Source organism: Kogia breviceps, chromosome 15 (genome assembly GCF_026419965.1).
Source record: "Kogia breviceps isolate mKogBre1 chromosome 15, mKogBre1 haplotype 1, whole genome shotgun sequence".
Classification (NCBI taxonomy): Eukaryota; Metazoa; Chordata; class Mammalia; order Artiodactyla; family Physeteridae; genus Kogia; species Kogia breviceps.
The window spans coordinates 84,403,409-84,422,759 of NC_081324.1; the positions used below are offsets into that span (position 1 = coordinate 84,403,409).

Below are 19,351 nucleotides of genomic sequence, written 5' to 3' on the forward strand. Positions count from 1 at the left end.
GGACGCGGGCCCTGAGGGGAGGGGCCCGGTCCCAGGTAGGGGGTCTGATCAGCTCTGGGGCTGCTCCTGGTCAGTTTTTGAAACACCAGGCCCCTAGGCACCCTTTCCCGGCCCGGGGGAGGGGGAGGGGGTGGGCAGGGCAGGCAGCCCGTGGTCCAAGGTCTCAGCCTCCAGGCCCAGCTGTCCTCGCACACCACTGTCCCTGTGCACCTGGGTCCTTCGTTAGAAAGGCCATTTGCTCCCTCCCTGAGTCACGACCTGGAGCTCCGGGCACAAAGACTGCACGTCAGCAGTGGGGCCTCAGCGGAAACTTGGGGACGAGAGCTGGGAGGCCCAGGTCACCAGCCCCAGCACCGGGCCTTGCTCGGCCTCTACTCCTCACTCCCTGGTCCACAAAGCGGCCGGAAACAAGACTCACCTCTCAGGGACGGGCTCGAGATGAATGAGAGCAGGCAGGCAAAATGGGGCTCAGATGCCACCCCAGCCCTGGCCTTCCTGCCGGCGCTGAGCTAGTCTGACGGCCCCCGCACCGGGCACAGGAGAGGGAGGGGAGCTGGAGCATCTCCCAGAGATGGGGGCCGGGAGATCGACGCCGACGTAGCCCCGACAGGGCCGGGCCATCCTTGGGACCCTCGGTGCCTGTTACCTCTGGCTTCTCTTGGCCAATCCGGATGCCCCTCTCTTTTCACAGATGGGGAAACTGAGGCCCAGAGATTGGTCACTGAGCCAGGAAGTCAAGGGCCCAGCCATCCTGGCTGCAATGAACAATGAACGCGCTGGTGGCTTCTACAGAGAACGTGGGGTCAGCACCACGGCGCAGGGAGACGGCGCAGCGAAGGGGGACAGCTTGCCCCCGTGACACCGCCGCGGTGGCCGCCAGCAGGCTCTGCGCCTCCCGAGGCACCCAGGTGCCCTGCCTGCACTCTGTCTGCAGGGCCACGACGTGCTGGCCCCAGCGGCCACGGAAGCCATACACCGACAACATGGCCACACAGACCCATTTTTCCGGAGGACAAAACTGAGGCTCCGAGGAGACGTGGCCAATCGGAGAACACCCAGAAGCGGAGCGTGCCCCCTGCAGACCACACCACAGCCCCGTTTAAGGGCACAGGTCAACCTCCTCCCCACCACACGAGCTGCAGGACCCGGACGCCCATCGAGGGCGATTAGAGCAGCCAGAAACCCCTCACCTTTCTTGGCTGTTTCCATCTCTTCTTCGGTCCAGCGAGAACTCTCGTTCATCTCCATGGAAGCTGAAAAGGAAGACACAGCGCCTTGGCGGCAGCCTGGAGCGGGGCTCTTTCTCTGCCTCTGGCTACTCGGGGCGCCTGCGGGGTGGAGGGTGTGCGGGCACCTGTTTTACAGAGGCGGGCACTGAGGCGGTCCCGGGCCCGGACCTGAGCTGCCTCTGTATGTACTCGGCTGGGAGCGTGGTGACCACGTGAAGGCAGGGGGAGATGAGGGGGGGACGTGAGCTTCAGATAGGCAGGGACCTCCTCTGGGCGCGGACCCACTGGGGCCGGATGATGCTCTGTCACGGGGGCTGCCCTGGGCACTGCGGGCTGTTGAGCAGCGTCCCTGGCCTCTACCCACTAGCTGCCAGGATCCCCCACTCCAACTGGGACAATCAAAACTGGTTCCAGCCATGGCCACCTGTCCCCTGCTCTACGGGGTGAGGATTACATTCTCCCCTGACCCGTGCGGTACAAGCGTGAGGCTGCTCATGTCGCTGAGGAGGAACGCAGCTGCCCTGCAGTCGGGGGGGGGTTATAGCCGAGTGTCTGCGGTGGCTGTTCCTGAGCCTCTCCTCCGAGTTCCCCTACACGTGAGCCCTCGCTCTTCCCTGAAAGTCGCTTAAGATGTCGCGAGGGGGGCGAGCGTGAGGGACGTCAGCTTCACGGACTCAGTGCCTGGAACCGCGCTAGGCACACAGTATGCACTTGGTAAAGGCCGCTGACCGTCACAGGAGAATTCGGGCAGCTTCCCGGCTCCCTGCCACCACGGGCAGCTTTCCCTTTTCCTCCCACGGGACCCGCAGAGGCAGACCGTGCAAGTGGAGCCTGGTAGGTGGGAGGTGCTCATCAGAGGGCCTGGGGTTGTGTTTTCCACTCCGCCACCCGGCCCCAGCATCAGCCTGGGGTCCAGAAGAGCTTCCCCAGACGTCAGGTGCGCCAGGGCACCCCTGAAGGGAACCCTCCTGCCTGGGTGTCCAGGCACTCCGGCGCCAGCCCACAGGAGCTGCGCGGCGTCTGTGGCCAGCGGGCTGGGTCTGAACCGCACCTGACTCGGACTTTACAGAGGCAACACCGCTTCTCTAAGGTTCAAACAGCCCATCTATGAAATGGGCACCAGTGACCTCCCACGGGGAGAAGGAAGAGGTTCCTGGCACAAACCCTGGGTGTGGGCGAGGGGGGCGCCTGTGAGACGGGAAACATCACCTCCACCAACTCCCACCCTGGGAAGATACCCAGGTGGCTGGGGCCTTGGCCTGAACGCTCAGGCCACGGGTCGGGGTTCCCGCACACGCCCCGGCGGGCCAGGCCCCAAACGGCCAAAACGCTACAGACAGACCTCAAGCACACACCGGCTGCCCCCCTGTGGCCGGACTTGGGAACTGCTGCTCAATTCTGCTCTCTTTTGCCTTCCCCCCTCTCGGGGTAGGGCGTGAGGCTCAGAGCTGAGGCCCACCGAAACGAAGGTACAGGGCCTTGCCTGGCGGTCCAGTGGTTAGGACTCCACACTTCCACTGCAGGGGGCCTGGGTTCGATCCCCGGTCGGGGAACTAAGATCCCGCAAAAAGGGGTGCTTTTTCGGAGGCTTGTGGGATCTTAGTTCCCCGACCAGGGATCGAACCCAGGCCCCTGGCACTGAAAAAGCAGAGTCCTAACCACTGGACCACCAGGGAAGTCCCAAGGACAGATCTTTTGCGTGAAAGACAAAACCAGACTGGTGATCTGGAATTTTATGTGAACTCTCCAGCTCTGGAATAATCACGGCTGAGAGCCAGTGAGCCTTTCCCATGCCCCAGGCACCGTTCTAGGCCCTTCCTACACACAAAGTCACTAGAACGCTCACCCCGCGGTCACAGGCATTACGGGCAACCGCAGTGCCGATGAGGAGGCCACTGAGGCACAGAGAGGTTAAGGCACTCGCCCCAGGTCACACAGCGGGTGTGCAGCTAATGCTGGGATTGTGAGCCTGCCGTGCTTGCGGCCCCCCTTCCCCAGCCCGAGACTCACCCAGCTCGGCACTCTGCTGCGGGGTGATGGCCTCCTCGCTGTTGGCCTCATTGGCCATCGAGCGGGTGATGCGGCCTTTGCGTCTTCCCTGGCTGTTGGCGGTTTTGCGGCCTTTGGAGGCCACTGCCTCCTTCTCATCGTTGTCCTCTCCAGAGGTGTCATCCGTCTTCTCCCTGAAGGCCAGACAGGGGAGACAGGGATGGTTTCACCGGAGCCGGGAACCTAGGTGGCAGTTTCGAGAGACCTGTTTTTCCTTAGCAAGACGAGCGCTGGCTGCCAGCGATTTTCTACTAATCAGAGGGTAGGAAAGAGCGAAAAAGCTTGGGGTGAGGGCTGGCTGGTAGCAGGCTGCAAGGCTCCTTTATTCACCAGGCGAGGGAGTACGGCTGGTAGCCGTCTGGAATGCCATCTTATTTATGAAAAGGGAGGTGTGAACTGGTAGCTGTTGTCTGCTTTATTCTCCTAGCAGGGATGTGGGCTGGGAGTTAAGCGACTGGCTATTTTATTCACCAAGTGGGGGTGCGGGCTGGTGGCTATCTGCAAGACCATTTTATGCACCAAACAGAGATGCTCTCTGCTCTCTGTCTGCGAGATTACTGGATTAACGGCATGGGGGTGCAGGCTGGTACAATCTTCAGGCCACTTTACTCCCCAAAGAGGAGACGTCCCCCAAGGGGCCCTATAAACGACACTGACTTTGCCTTCCGCATGATCATGGACCACTGTGTCCTGCAGAAAACGCCAAGAGGAACGTTTCCTGCCGGTCTTATGCGGGCCGAGCCAGGCGTGTGGGGAGCATGTGAGCTCGATAGCTGGGGCTGGGGCTTTCTCAGCAGCCGACTCAGGAGAGTTCACTGCGGGGCTGTTCAGATCTATCACCTCCGCCTTCCATTCATCTTCCTGAAGGGCCTCGCACGAGCGTCTGGGAGACAAGGGGTGACGAGGCCAGATGTTGTCAGAAGCCACATTCCTGAGCCCGCTCCAGGTACCTGGCGCTAAGCCGTGCCCACTCCCCCGTCCTCGGCGTGAATCTCCAGCTGGCCGTGCTCCCGCCCCTGGCAGGCACGGGGAGGCTGCCGGTGGGGGCGCGCCCCCCACCCCCCCGCCCCCCGAGGCGAGGCTGTGCCTTGATCTGCAAGAACTCACACTGACGGCGATAATTCTCAAGGTGAGGGCTGCCGCCTGCCTGCATACCTAGCCCCTCCTTCCGTGAGCAGCGAGCCAGCGCCTCTGACCCCCCTCCCGGCTCCCAGCGTCTCCGCACACTCGGCCGAGGAGGGGGAGGAGGAGAGGAGGCAACGAGTTCCAGAGTCACTGCCTGGATTTATTCGCTCAGGAGTACAGCTCAAATGAGCGATCCGTCTCTGAGGTCTCCAGAGGCTTCCAGAAAGAAAGGGCGGGCGGGAGGAGAGGGGAGCGTGCGGGCTTCCGGAAGGGGGGCTGCCGGGGACAGGCGGAGCAGCAAATGCCTCCCTTCAAGGCAGGCGATCTGTAGATGCCACCCCCTCACACCCCCTTACAGAGGGCCGTCCACGGGCCCGGTTCAGGCTGAGCACAGACCGCGGCCCTGGCACCCCCCCACACCGGGGGTCGCGGCCTGGCCCCTGCCGGGTGGCCGGGCTGGCCTTACTTGATCAGCTCTTCCTTGTCATTCTCCACGTCCGGCTTCTCCTCCTCCTTCTCGGCCTCCTTCTCCTTCTCCTCTTTCTCCTCCTGGTTGCTGCGGGGCATCTGCTGCTGCTGCTGTTGCTGCTGGGCCCCAGGGGAAGGGGGGGGGTGGGGGGAGAGGAAAACAGTGAGGCAGGTGAGGCTCTGCACCTGGGCCCAGCGAGCCTAGTGGCGGCGTCAGCCCGAAGGAGGCCGCAGGGAGCGGGGCTCGAACCCAGAGCCCCCCTGTGGTGTGAGCTGGGCAGAAACCCCCGGGGCACCGGGGAGGCAGGAGTCACGGGGGTGAGGTACAGAAAGTGCGAGTGTCAGACGCCTGGCCTCTTTCACTTGGTGACTGTGTGACCTTGGATGAGGGTCTCGACCTCTCTGTGCTCTGATTCTTCCCCTTGAAGTCGTGCCGACCCCTCAGCCAGGGACGGGGAAGCCGAAATGAGAGACCCCTTACAGAGCTGGCATCTGGCACCAGTATTTGCGCGGGGCGGAAGCCCCCAAGGCAGGAGGGAGGGGGGCCCTGGTCAGCTTCAGGCAAGGGCATGGTGAACACGGGGAAACCTGGGTCACACGCTGATGCCCCAGCCTGCCTGCCCCAGACAAAGCTCAGGCCATCTCTCTAAGCCTCAGTCTCCACATCTGTAAAATGGGCAGATGGAAGTGTTGTGCCCAGGTCCCCAGGGGCCCGTGTGAGAATGGTTGCTGCTATGTTGAGGGTCCACTTTTGCTGCCCTGGGCCTGGTCTTCCTCTCGCGTCAGTCAGCCCTCAGAGGGGAAAAGAGCAGGCCCCGCTGGACAGGGGAGATCAAAGGGGCTCACGGCAAAACCAGCCACCCTCCCTCCACCCCGCGGGCCTGTTCCTTCCATCTCCTTCCAAGTGGGCGGGACAGGTGCTGGCACCAGGCTGCTGACACTGCCCTCACCAGGACGGGGGTGGGGTGGGGGGTGGGAGCTGCTTCCCAGACCATCACACTTTCTGTGCAGCCTGATTTCTTTTAAGGCACACACTGACTCTCTTGGCCACCCCGAAGTCCTCCTTGCGGGCAGCTGCCCAACCAGAGCACCTTTCCGTCCCTTGGAAAAGATGAGCCAAGCGAAATGAACACAAACGCACAAAGCCTTTCAGTGTGTACTGAGGGGCGTGGCCACGCCAATTCTCCAACCAAGGGGAAAGAAACCGAAGCCAACGGGGAAGGTAAGGGCGAGGGTTCCCGGTTCCCTTTCTCCCCATCTTTCCTCCACGCCAGGAACGCAAGCCAGTCCCTGGCACAGGCTGCCCTGGCCCGTGGCCTCACCACCACCAATCCCCCCCGCCCCTCTCTGTAGCTTTAACTTATGCCTCACGATGTGGCTGAACACAGGAGCCAGCTACTGGCGTTCTGTGGACGCCGGGCACACAGCGGGGGCCTGCACGTGCACGGGGAACCGTGGGCTTCCCAGGGCTCCAGCAGTGTCCAGCCCGGAACCTCCTGGCTCAGGTCTGCCCCCTGCTCTCTATTCTGCAAGAGGAGGGGCTGGAGGGGGCGGGGAACAGCCACTCTCTACCTCCTGCTATGCTGCTGTCAATGCCTGACGGGTGGCCCCGTGTCCTTGAACTAGCCTGTCCCTCACCACCACCCCAAACCCTGAAACACTAAACTGCCGACAGCCGGGGAGCTGTGGCCGCGTCTCACGCCTGGCACGTGGCGCCTCCGCCGGAGCTGGCCCCACAGATGTGAGCTGGGGCGGAGTAGATGAGGGGGACCAGGGACCGGGACCCAGAGCAGGGGGAGATGGCACGGCCGACTGAGGGGGGTTCCCCCTCGCTGGGGACTGCTCGGCACAGCTGCTGTGGCCACCACTGAGACACGCCCAGCTTCTGCACACCCGGGAACCTGACAGCCAGGGCCAGAAAGGGCAGGGCCGGGGCTTTCCGACGGCAGGGAGCGCGACGTCTCCTAAGACCACCGTTGGTGCCAAGAACGCCCGGCTGGGCTGCAGCCTCACTCCGAAGCTTTACCTGCTGTCCCTCCCAGCAGCAGACTCCAGGCTTCCCTCCTGGAGCAGCTGTTATTGTCCCCTGGGTCCAGGCTGGTGGGGTCTCCAGGCCCCCTGGAATCTCATCCTTGGGCCGCCAAAAGCAGGCCACTGTCTGCCCCCGGCACGGCCAGCACGGCTGACCAGGGCTGCTGCCCAGCGAGTCTGCACCTGTGCCCTCCTGCCCAGCGCCTTCCTGCCGCCGTCCCCCTCCAAATCCTCGAAAAGCCCCACTGTGGAAGATGCCAGCATTTCCCAAGAGCTTCCCACACGCCCGACACTGCGCTGCGCACAGTCTATTGACCAGCTCCCAGCCCCTCTGCAGTCCTGAGGATAAAGGCAAAGATGAAAAAAGCAGCAGTAACAGTGACCCGGGGTTCGTCCCGGGGGGCTGCTCCTTCGCAGCACGCCGAGCGCCTTGCAGATATCAATACTATTCCACGTACTGCCCTTAGCCTGCCTCAGGCGGAAAAGGGCAGTGATCACTGCTCCCGTTCTGCATAGGAAGAAACTGAGGGTCGGGCCGGCAGAGCTGCACAGTCTCAGAGCGAGGGAAAAGGGGGTCTCAGAGTGGGGGGCGGGCGTGATCTTGTCATCCCCGAAGCTCCGCTGAGAGTCTCACCCAGCTCCACACCCGGGTCAGCATCCTGGGCCTCAGATGGGGGTGCTATGGGCATCCCTGCCCTTTCTGCCTCGCCTACCCTGTCCCCCCTGCAAGATTCCTAGAGTTCCGACCTGGGCCTGGGCCAGCCCGTAACGCCCCCCTCCCCTGAATAATCATCCACTTCACGGCATTACTAATAAAAAGAGCTCCAAGGGCCATGTGCCGGGCACATGTTTTAGGCACTCCCTCATCTCCTTTACCAACCCCCATCTTTCTCCCATTTTACAGAAGAGGAAACTGAGGCACTGCCAAAGCTGGGAAACAGCAACGCCAGGATTCAAACCCAGAGCCTGAGTTGACCCTGGTTACACCCAGGCCTCTCTCTCTCCTGCCATCTCCACCCACCCCCCACCCCGGCTGCCCCCACCCAGTCTCGTGAGGAGGGTCCAAAGTCCCAGTCAGCACTAGAACCTGGTCCCTATTCCGGGCGCCTCCCACCCGGGAGCGGGAGCGCGATCCCAGCGTCAGACCCCGTGACCTTCTCCCTGACGCTCCAGGGCAGGGGCAGGTGACTCCCACACCCCACCCTCTGGGAGAAGCGGGTGCGCGACTTCAGAGCCACCCTGGAGCCGTGGCACAGAACCCCGTGGACGGGCTCCCGGTTTCCTGGGGCCTGAACTCCACCCCCCTCTGGAGAGGTGTCCGTGTGCCCCGAGCTGAGCGATGCAAGTGGCAAAGGATGAAAGGGAGAAACCCCAGGTCCGTCAGTCCTGGTCTTAAGCGTGGTTACCGCTGGGAGGGAGCGTCAGGCACGGTGGGGACCCCCTGCCTGGCCTCCTGGAGGGCACAGGGGGTAAGCGGCCGTCGTCGGGATGCTCCACTCACTCTGGGAGATCGACGGCGCCAGAGGGAGGCCCAACTGCCAGGCCCCGTCAGCCACCTGAGTCCCCGAAAGCCTTCGACGTCAGAGGACAGCAGATACGGCGACGGCGAGCTCAGGGACAGTTCACGCGTACCAGGGCTCCGCGCCTCTGATCTCAGGCCCATCACGGATCACAGAACAGCACTTGCTGGGTTTCACGGGCAGTTAAAAGCCACTGTTCTCACGACTGCACACACAGGTCACGTGAGGAGCTCTGGGAAGCCCCGACGCCCAGCACCCACCCACACCAGTCGCATCAGAATCTCAGGGCGAGAGCCCAGCGTCAGCGTGTTTAAGTTCCCAGGTTATTGTAATGGGCAGCCAGGTCTGACGACCAGGGCATGAGACGAGGGGCCAACAAACCTTCTGTAAGAGCCAGATGGTAAACACTTTAGGGCCATCGGTCCATCGGTCTCTTTTGCAACAACTGACTCTGCCGCTTGCAGCTTGAAAACAGCCAAAATGTAAGCAAGTGAGCATGGCTACGTGCCAACAAAACTGTTTACAAACACAGGTGGGGGGCCAGATTTGGCCTGCAGGCCATGGTTTGCCCACCCCTGCTCCGGACTAGCACTGTTCAAACCGAGATGCACACGTGAACCACCTGGGGATACTGGGAAAACGCAGATTCCCGCTCCGTGGGTCTGGGGCAGGCCTGAGACCCTGCATTTCTAGGTGGCTCCCAGGGACGCCAGACGCCGTTGGCTGTCGGACCGCACGGTGAGGAGCACGGCTTCCGGGGGGATCCCTGTGTCACAAAACACATCCAGGACCCTTGCCACTGGCAGCAGGGGATGCCTGTGGACACGGGAGAAGAAAACCAGAAGCCAGACTCCACCGTCTCAAATGATTCCGGAGGTCAGGATGAGGTTCACCTTTGCTTTCTAGACAGGCCATCGGTCATGCTGACAATGGACTCTGTGCCCAGTGCTTGGTCGTGAATGTCCCTCCCAAACCACAGCACAGCTCTGAGGAAAACCTGACCGCATCTACGGTTAGCCAGAGCCATCAGTGCAAATCCGCGAGGGACCCCTACTTCCGGAGCGCTGAGCGCTGGAGCAACTGAGCCTCTGCTCGGAGCTGAAGCCCCAGACGGGGAGCCGTACGGAAACTGATACGGATAAAAACAACAAATGCCGGTGAAGCATGACAAACACGAGATGAGGGTCTCTCCTGCCCATTTGATACCTGCAGTGAATAAATTCCTCCCAGCAACGCTGGCATCCCCTCTGTTTGATGGCAGAGCGTACAAAGACACAGAGAGCTTAGCCCACCAGAGGTCACACAGCATTTCCTAGTAAGACCCTACAGGCAGGAGCTCTGTCTCTCACCCCGGGGAATCACAGGCTCCTCTTCACCCCCGTTTAAGCCAAACTGTTCATTCCCTCCACAAGCGCGCTCACAGAAAATAACAGTCCCCAACCTTACGGAGCCAGGACAGGACAAATGGAGGCTGCAGGGACAAGAAAACTTTAAAAAGGCCCAGCACATGGCAGGCGTGACAGTGATTCACCCTGACCAGCGGGGATGAGGTAGGAGGCCTCCGAGCCGTATCTCCAAAGGCTTTTGGCGGAGAAGGATGAGCGGGGACGTTTCAGGGAGGTGACTTCTTCAGGCAAAAGCATGCCGACATGAAATCGCCCACGGTCCTTACAGAATGACATACTGGACTTGGCTGCAGAGCTTGACTGGCTTTAACGCCCGTGCTCAGAAATACGGGAGGTGCCCTGACAGCTGTGGACAGCCAGTGAGGGCTTTTCTCAGGAGGTGGAGGGTGGGCAGGATTGATGTGTTCCACGCCGTGTTTTAGGGCGATGCGGCAGCGGGTCAAGGGAAGGGGGGCCATTGCTTCCAGGAATGAGAGGAGAGAGTCCAGTGAAAAGGTGGTACCAACCATCCAGGGAGGAGCTGGTGAGATTTAGTGCTCAGATGACGGGTCCTCTAAAGGCCTGATGAGACCTTCCTGACACCCAGCAACACCCACTGCGGCACAATCTCACCCATTCATTCAACAAACCCTCTGCTGAGCATGTACCACGTGCCGAGCGCCTCCAGTGAGCAAATCCAGGAGGGGTCTGCCCTCGAGACACCCAATCTCTGGGCAGTGGGGGAAGGGAGATTGCAGGAGCCCCACGGCTGGTGGGAAAAGTGGAGTCAGGGGTCATAGGACCAAGACACAAAAGTTTTCTGTTGCTGGCAGCCCCTCCCTGACATTCGGCCCCCACCGTTCTGATCCAGTTCACGTGTCTTCCTGGAAAAAAAAAGGCAGGCAGGGGATGCCGCCTTGGCCCGTGAGGGGCGTCCTTTATAAGACACACAGATACAGGTGTGTTGGGCCAGCGCGTACCGGCTCACAAGTGCAGACTTCAGTTTCCAGGAATTTTGCAGGTTAGTTGATAAAAACAGCCATTATTAAAAATGGAAAATGCCTAACTTTACAATTAAAGAAATGATCATAAAAACAATGGTAGTTAAGTACTCAAAATGCACCCCTTCCCAATTACTTGACTCCATTTGGCTGTTATCTGTGCTCTCCTATGCCACTGCATCCACATGGCAGGAGTAGGATACGGTCCCGTCCCCCGAGGCGCGATGCACGCCCCCTTCCCAATTCCACATTCAGTGGGTAGCTTGGAATCAGCACGATGGGAGCATTTACACCATGGTAATCGGCATGCGCTACGGTCGGGGCTTCGCCCCCCGAAAGCTGGTTGTTAGACACTCACCAGCGCTCCACTGCACACAGACGTGTCCCCAGAACCTGAGCAACGTTCAGCACCCTCGCCTGTGACGTCTGTTCTGCCTGCAAGGAGATGCCTGCTTGAGGCAGCTAAGGCTCTGTTTAACTGTCAGCCGATCCTGCCCTGCCCCTTGGAATAAAATCAGTGGTCCACGGCACAAGGCCGGGCGGGCTACCCCCTGCCCACCTCACCAACCTCCCTAATCCCCACCTTCTCCTCCTGCCAAGATGCCACACTTGTTCCTGCCTCAGGGCCTTTGCACTCACTGTGTCCTCTGCCTGGGAGACTCTCCCTCCAGCTCTGCCTGACCAGTTCCTTCTTATCGCTCAGGTCGGAGCCCAAAGGATCCCTCCTCTGAGAAGCCTTCAGAGTCAGCTCCCTAAAAGCTGCCCTCTCTCCCGTCGACCGCTTCCTGACCCCAGCTTACCGTCTGTGACCGCTGCTACCACCTGAAAGAACCACGCTGATTTACTTGTGCACTGTCCCTCTCCCACGTGGGCCTGGCAGCTCTGGGGACCTCGTCTGTCCTGTTCACTGTGGCACCACCTAGAATGGTGACATTGTGATGGAAGGACAAAACAGACTCTGGAACTTGGTCACCGTCTGCCCTCCCCCGGGGCCCCCTTCTCTGGTGGCCGGAGCTGGGCCAGGCCACACGACTGCTGCTCTTCTGGTAACTATTTCCTGACTCTTGGCAGCCGAGCTTGCAACGCTTGGATGGGAGGTCTGTCAGCCCCACACGGCCTCTCCCCTCCTGGGGTCTGACTGATTCACACTCACATTTTCCACATCCTCCTGTCCCTTTGGTGTGGTCCGTCTCAGACGGCACTGACGGGGAGCTGGGTCCCCCCTGCCACTGCACCACGGCCTGTGAGAAGGCCGTGTCTCTCGTCTCCCAAAACGGCAGCCCAGCTTGCTGCGTGCCTGGGGCCTGGCCTTCCTGAGAACTGCGTCCCTCGCGGTGTGTCTGGGAGACTGTGGGCCTAGACGAGCCTCCCGTAGGTCTCTGCCCACTTAGCACAAAACTGGGCAGGGAAATCAGGGCCATCTGCTTGCTGAAGCCCTAAATCTGGACACAATCCCGCCCCCAGCGGAGCAGAAGCGGCCGCCTCCTGCGGGCCTGGGCGGCCCGGGAAAGTCCAACCGACCCCCAAGCTGGAGGCCCACCCGGCCGGGGTGGCGGTTTGGGGCAAGCATGTTCGCGCTCACCCAGCAGGCAGGGACAAGCTCAGCCCAAGCTGGGGCCTGCTATGCGGCGCCTCCGGAGATTTCACCGGCCCGGCGGAGGGGGCGGCCAGGGTCCGGGAACTGGCACCGACTGCACAGGGCTGCCCCTCCCCCCGGGGGCTGCGCTTGGCCAGCCCTGGCCTGGACCGCCTTCCGGTCCGGTCACGCTGTCCCCTGTGCAAGCTGCCTGAGGCGCGGGAGTCTCTGGAGTGCAGAGCAACTGGGAACAAGGTCACCTGTCCCTCGGCAGGGAGCTGGGAGAGCAGGCGGGGGAGGGGAGGGAAGATGAAGGAGGGGGGATGCGGGGGACACAGAGACAGGAGAGATGGGAGGAAGGGGGCCGGCAGGAGAGGTGGGGGAAGGGGGCCTGCAGGCCAGAGGCGGGGGAGGGCGCAGGCCCCACCTCCCTGGACTTCCCCCCATGACCCCCCTGGGGGCGGAAGGCTGGGCGCCCTGTCCCCGTGCCCAGTTCCCAGCTGGGCCCCCCTCCCCTCTGCGGCCCGGTCACCCTGGGGGATGGAAGCAGGGGCACTCACCCTCGGGGACAGGTCCCCTCTGCAGCACGGCCCCCCCATCGCCAGGAGGGCCACGTGGCCGCCCCCGTCACTGCTGTGGAGCTCGGCCCTGCTGCCTGGGCCGCCGCACTGGCCTCACAGCCTCGGTGCCCCGACAGTTTGCATAGTTAAGCCGACTTCTGGCCGCAGCATTCCTGGGCTCCAGCGCCGCAATTAGCCGGGATAATGTGGCCCCTCCATCCATGAATCATGCACTATAAACTGCTGTGCCGTCACCGGTGCTCCGAGCCGGCCCCCGGCTCGGCCTGGTGATTCACCTCGAGGAGAGGCCGCCGGGGCACCACCCACAAGCTCACCAGCCACTCACAGCCAGATGGCGGGGGCTGGGCTCGGCGCCCTCCTGCCGAAGCCCAAGTATGTGCGGCTGGCAGGGGGTGGGCTTGAGGGGGCTAGAGTGCCTGCGTCTCCCTCTGTCAGAATACGGGGAAGCTTCTGGAAAGTGGGTGGCATCCTCTCGTCAACAAGAAGGGCATCCTGACACTCCAAACGGCCAACATGTGTCCCAGCCACGGCAGGGCCAGGCAGCAGCGCAGAGGACGCCAGCGCGGCCTTGCCCTCCCGGGTCATCGAGGGCCTGAGACCAGACACGCCGGCCGGCCGATGCCGGTGCTTTGCATGCAGGAATTTTGAATCCCCTTTCCGAACCATCCACGCTCTCGAAAGGCAACCACCGCAACGACGAACAAGGGGCTCAGCACAGGGCGTGGTGAGGCCGTGACGGCACGTGCGTGTCACCTGAACACACGAGGTGACATCTTGCTGCCCACTCTCTGCTTCAGCGTCGGGGCAGGTCAGGACCACCGCAGACTGTGGTCTGCAAATACGCAAACGTGCAGGATTCGTCCCCAGGATGGACTGGCCAGGTCCCTTTCTAGAAGGAACGCCCTCAGCCTCTGTGGCCCCTGGGCTAAGACCTGGCCCCCGTCTGCCCACCTGGGAAGGGCCACTCCAGCTCCAGAGCGCCGCCCGGTTGGTCCAGGCTGCGGTTGGGCCTGTGCCCCGCCTTGATGGCCTCTCCGCCGCTCTGCTCCCGTCCCTCCCCTTCCTTGGCAGGTGGGGACTCCCCGGGAAACACCCCGCGGGCCAGGGTTCCGAGAGGGTCCGAGAGCAGCAGCGGCGTGGACAGGGCACGTGTCAGAAATGCAGATTCTCAAGCCCCGCTGAGGGGCGCGACCAGCTGTCTGTGTTTTCCCAAGTCCTCGTGGTGAAAGTTCAAGAACTTCAGCTGGACGCCAGCTCCATCTCAGGGTCCATCACTCAGCCTGGGACACATCCCTCCCTGGACCCCAGGAGGGCACAGCCCAAGGACACTGGCCACGGCCAATGTGGAGTGGCTGGTGGTATCGGGAGAAGGAAGAAGGCCTACGATCTGGGGAGAATAACTTGCCACCGTGGGTTCCCCTCCTCCCCAGACTCGGGGCTTTGAGCCTGGAGCCCGAGACAGCCTCCCCTCACCACCATGGCAGGAATGACCGGGGGAAGGGGTGCTGGTGGCAGGTGGGCACCCCTCTGTCTCTGGCCCTGGGCCACGTCCAGCCAACTCAGGAAATGCACCTTCTACAAGGCGGCAGCCTGGAGAAGGGCCCCGCTCACTGACACCTCGGAAGTCCCTCCTCACATCTACCTCAGGGGCTCTTAATCGGGACGGGCTGTGAGATGCCGAGACAGCTGGGCTCGGCTGACCCCCTCTCTCTAGCTTCCGGAAGGATCGTGGTCTCGTACGGCTCTGAAGGCGAAGCTTTACAGCCCTGGCGTGCGGTAGGCACTCAATTACTGCCTGCTGGATGACCACACGATATCGGCCATCCGACGCCTCTGTGGAGGTGAGTGGGGGTCAACCTTAGAGAAAAGAAGCGGGAGGGGCCCATCCGAGGGGCCTCTGTCGGGCTGACAGGCTGAGCGGTGCCGCGGGGCCATCCTCAGCTACGGCGTGGCCGGAGCCACGGGAACCACGTGAGAATCACGGCCTGTCCCAAGGTGCTGAGCTGCCGGGCTGGGCCAAGGGTTGATCGGACACGAGGATGGGACGGCAGAGCTGTCACCTGGGCGCCTGCTCGGCCTCCGAGGCTGCCTGCTCCCCGTCTCACGGTGGATCTCTCTGCAGGCTTATATCCCCACCTGGCCCTTCTGGCTTCCCGGAGCAGAGGGCCTCTGCCTGCCTCACGCCCGGCCTCCATCCGCTCACAGCATCGGCCCACGTGGGACGGCCACCGCCGGTGCCCCAGCCGTCCATCCACGTGTAGGCGCCCAAGCACATACACCCACACCCACTCTGCGCCAGGCTGGGGAAGCCCTACCCGTCTCACTGGGAGATATATCAGCAGGATCACAGGTTTTATCACATCAGGCCCGCTGCAGCGACTGCACCTTGGATTACCAAGAGGGGCTGCGGGGTCGGTGGCCGCCGCTTATTTCGCCGTCACGGAGCAGAGGGAAGAGTTACGGCCACAGAGTCAACACTTGGGTTTGACCCATTTATTCCATATTTATGAACAGGGCTGGCAGGCGGTGGTGAGGGCAGTGGATCTGCCTGGCACAGAAGTCCTTCCAGGGTTTGCACGTTAATTTCCGTCCCCGGCAGGGCCTGGGCCACGGGGCACCTCTTTGCAGCCACAGCCGATCAGAGGGAGGGGAGAGTCCCAAAGATATGTCCCATCTCCCAAGGAGACAGGGGCCTCGTGCCCTGCCTTCTTCTCTCTTTCTGCGAGAGGCAGGGCACAGAGGCAGCCCTGCTCCATCCTGGGAGCCCCAGCCTGAGACGCCAGCTTGAGCAGACCGTTAAACCTCACCAGACGAGCGCCATGTCTCTCAGCACTGTGGATGCCACAGCTAACCCAGGACAGCTCAGATGAAAATAGGACGCCAACGCTTCTCCTCCGCTATAAAACACTCCCTGGACTCTGTCCCAAGTCACATAATCCTCTCCCTACCCCTTCCCCCAGCCTTACCACACTCCAACCCAGAGGTCTTATACTGAGGGCTGAGGACAGATTTCGAGAGCCAATATGAGTTGTCCAGCCTACCTGGTGCTTTGTTGTTATTGGTTCTTACATGACCTAAGATTTAAAAATCAGGCAATTTCACATAATTCCCTATCTCCAGCTCATCAGGAAAAATCAGATCTGGCAATACAGGGCCATGTAGTCAAGAGTCAGCTGGAGCTGATATGAGGCACAAGCTCTCTAGTTAGCCCCAGGCCTCACCACTCCCTATTGCCTCCTATGGATTCTCCATTCCTTCATTCATTTAAGACCCTGGAAGGTAATGAGACTCCTGCTCCTAAGACTCTACGGGTACTGTGCACTCTCTCGTGTCCTGGTGCTTTTCCACCTGCCCAGGTGTCCTTTGCCCAGGACACCCTCACCTCTGTCCTCGTCCTCCCAAGAGGCTGTTCCTCAACCTCACCTCTGGGGTCCCTTACTCAATGGAGCCTCTCAGGCAGACCCCCGACATGCTGACTCGGAACCACCTGTGTACACCTGGGCTAGACAACGAGCACAGAGTCCCCTGTGTCAGCACACAAATGTCCGGCGGGCAGGTGAGTCAGCCAGCAAGGCATTAACACCGTGAAGTGGAAGGCGTGGCAGCCAGGACTGGGGGCAGGGGGCACCAAGGGCCCCCCACTCCCCAGGACTCATCTGGAGACACCCCCTCCCTAAATGACGGCAGCACACGGTCTTTGCCTCCCTCCACACAAATGTGGCTCCCAGCACAGGGGGAGGACAATGGCCCAGTCTCTCCCCATCTGACTCAGAACGCTTTCATCTCCAGAGCCCCCAGCCCAGCCACCAGCAAGGGCCTCATGAGCCTACCCACAGGGCCCCCCCAAAGGCAGGGGGCCAGGGGGACACTGGGAAGACAAGCAAGAGAACTGGCACACAGGAGATGCTCAACAAATAGCTGACAATGTTTTAAAAATCAACCTAGAGGCCTTTATCTCCCCCTTTATTTTGCCACCGTGCACGTCACGCCCTCATTACTGCCTCTTACGCGGCACATTTATGCTCCCTGCCCCGGCATTGATTTGAGTTTCTGCAACTCAGTCTAGAAAAATTCCTAAACGCGCTTCAATTTCTAACACGCCACAGCTAGGTCTTTACAACTGAATAGCGCCAAGCCAGTAGGCCTCGGTTTTACACATCTGTTAGATGGGCGAGCAGGCTGGCCAACGGTGGCTGCACAAAACTGGAGGGAAACCCTATCCACAAACCAAACGCAGCCACCCTTCAACGATCCAGACCAGCGACAAGCAACGCTCAGTCTCAATCCACTTGGCCTGACGTGCAGAATGCAGCGAGGGGCTGTTTACTCTCCCGTCAGCAGATTTGCTTCCCTAATTATATGCGGCTCAGCCAACAGAAAAGTAGGTCTGTACTCCTGAAGCACGGTTGCCAGAAAGCAGGAAAGGAGACACGGGATGCGGGCTAGGAAGCTGCGTGGACCAACCCAACCCAGCGTAGGCTATGGGGCTTGATCACAGAGTGACGGTTTCACAGGGGACACTGGGACCCCACAGGTGATGGCTGGACCTGATGTCCTCGGGGTCTGGCTCTCTCCAGCCTCGGGAAGGGAAGACGGTGGCCCGGGGGTAGGCGTGGGGGTCTGGGCTGGAGGACACCAATGACAAGGAGCACCCACCTAAGAGAACCTCCGTGTCCTGTGCTCCCAGCACATGCTAATCCGCCCCCCAGGCCAGAGGCCCCAGGGGAGGGCCTGCCTCAACCCCTCCAGTCCAGCGTCTAACAGCAGCGCCCAGAGCCTTCTGCAGCTTCCGGCCCGCATCCCTCTGCCTTGCAGCACAAGCCCACTCCCCCTCACCCCGCTACTCCCAGCATCTGCCCTGGGCTGATTCTTAACAGCCCGGAAGTGAAACAAATCCCTCCCCTTCCCTCCATCTCCCCTGTCCAAAACCCTCGTGAGCCCCCTTTAAAAAGTGTGCCACCGCCCCTCTTCCTCTTTAACATAATTTACAGAATTTTTTTTTTTTTTTTTTTTTTTTTTTTTTTTTTTTTTTTGCAGTACGCGGGCCTCTCACTGTTGTGGCCTCTCCCCGTGTGGGATCTTCCCGGACCGGGGCACGAACCCGCGTCCCCTGCATCGGCAGGCGGACTCTCAACCACCGCGCCACCAGGGAAGCCCCACGGAATTTTTTTTTTAAACCAATTCCCTTTTCCTCTAACTCAGAGGTCGGCAGACATTTTCTATGAAGGACCAGATAGTGAATATGTCAGGCTTTGCAGTTTCTGTCAGGACTACTCAACTCTGCTGTTGTAACAGAAAAGCTGCCACAGTAATATGTCAACGAATGGGCATGGCCGGGTGCCAATAAAGCTTTATTCACAAAAACAGGTGGCAGGCTGGACTCACCAAGAGCCATAGTTTGCCAAGTCCTGCTCTAACTTAAATCATCCTTCAGTCACATCCGAAGCACTGACGCCTGAAAGACGGCACTTTGAGGTACTGGCTGTTTTTTTTCTTTCACATATGCATTACGACAAAACACCAAAAATTATTTCTAAATTTTAAACGTTAAGTTTGTAGACCAGCCCAAGTCATCCTGGAAGCCCAGCCCTTGCTCTGGGAATGCGACCCTAATCCACCACAGGGACGATGGGTCACCAAGCCCGGAGTTCTAGAATTTTCCAGGCTGAGGGTGGAAGTGGCCATTTCTCCCAGGTCTCTTCTCTGCTGCTGGGATAGGAGGAACACCCCGAGAGAGGGTCTCCCAGCCTCCACTGAAGGGGCCCAAACTGAGGGACCCGCTGCTGAGAAACACGAGATGTCACCGCACGCTGCCCCCGAGCATGCCGGGAGCCCGCCCCGCCCCCTCCTCACCTGGCCCTTGCCGCGGCGCCGGTAGCTGCGCCTCACCAGACTCTTGTAGTTCTCATTCTTCTTGGTCAGGTAGTAATAGAGGACACACTCAGCCACCGTCTGCAGGGTGGAGAGAGGAAAGAACTCTGACGCGTGTGCAGTGCAGGCGGTCAGAGCAGGAGGCCGGGAGCCAGAGGCCTGGGTTCCAATCCTACCTCCTCCAGGTACTGGCTGGGTGACCCTGGCCAGCTTACCTAACCTCTCTGGGCCTCGGTTTTCTCACCTGTGCAGTAGGGGTACTAACAGCACGTATTTCACGGGGTTGTCATCAAGACCAAGTAAGTTAATACACATACGTGTAAAGGACTTAGGACCACAGAGCCCACCCGGCAGAGGTGTTAACCTCTTAGTACTGAGGTTGGTGCTACTGGCAGTCGTAACGATGAAGCTGTCACCTGCCATCCCAGCCCCGGGAGAACAACGCCTCCGGCTCCCCAGCTCGGGTCAGTTCTCTCACCCTAGCTTCCTCCTCCCTAACATTTAGGGCCAAGCTT

At 60.8% G+C, this 19,351-nt stretch overlaps 1 protein-coding gene across 25 annotated transcripts in view; it reads right to left on the reverse strand.

Annotated features, from left to right (window-relative positions):
* NCOR2 (nuclear receptor corepressor 2) overlaps nucleotides 1-19,351 on the reverse strand; it is a 224,278-nt gene that overhangs the window by 67,987 nt on the left and 136,940 nt on the right. For 24 of the 25 annotated variants that reach the window (XM_067015111.1, XM_067015116.1, XM_067015121.1 and 21 more), the window contains 4 exons: nucleotides 18,819-18,917; nucleotides 4,870-4,991; nucleotides 3,240-3,412; nucleotides 1,191-1,253 (listed from right to left, as the gene is read on the reverse strand). In XM_067015111.1, coding sequence (XP_066871212.1) covers nucleotides 1,191-1,253; nucleotides 3,240-3,412; nucleotides 4,870-4,991; nucleotides 18,819-18,917 — 457 coding nt within the window. The remainder of the gene's footprint in view (nucleotides 1-1,190; nucleotides 1,254-3,239; nucleotides 3,413-4,869; nucleotides 4,992-18,818; nucleotides 18,918-19,351) is intronic. The other variant, XM_067015113.1, reaches the window with a different exon arrangement.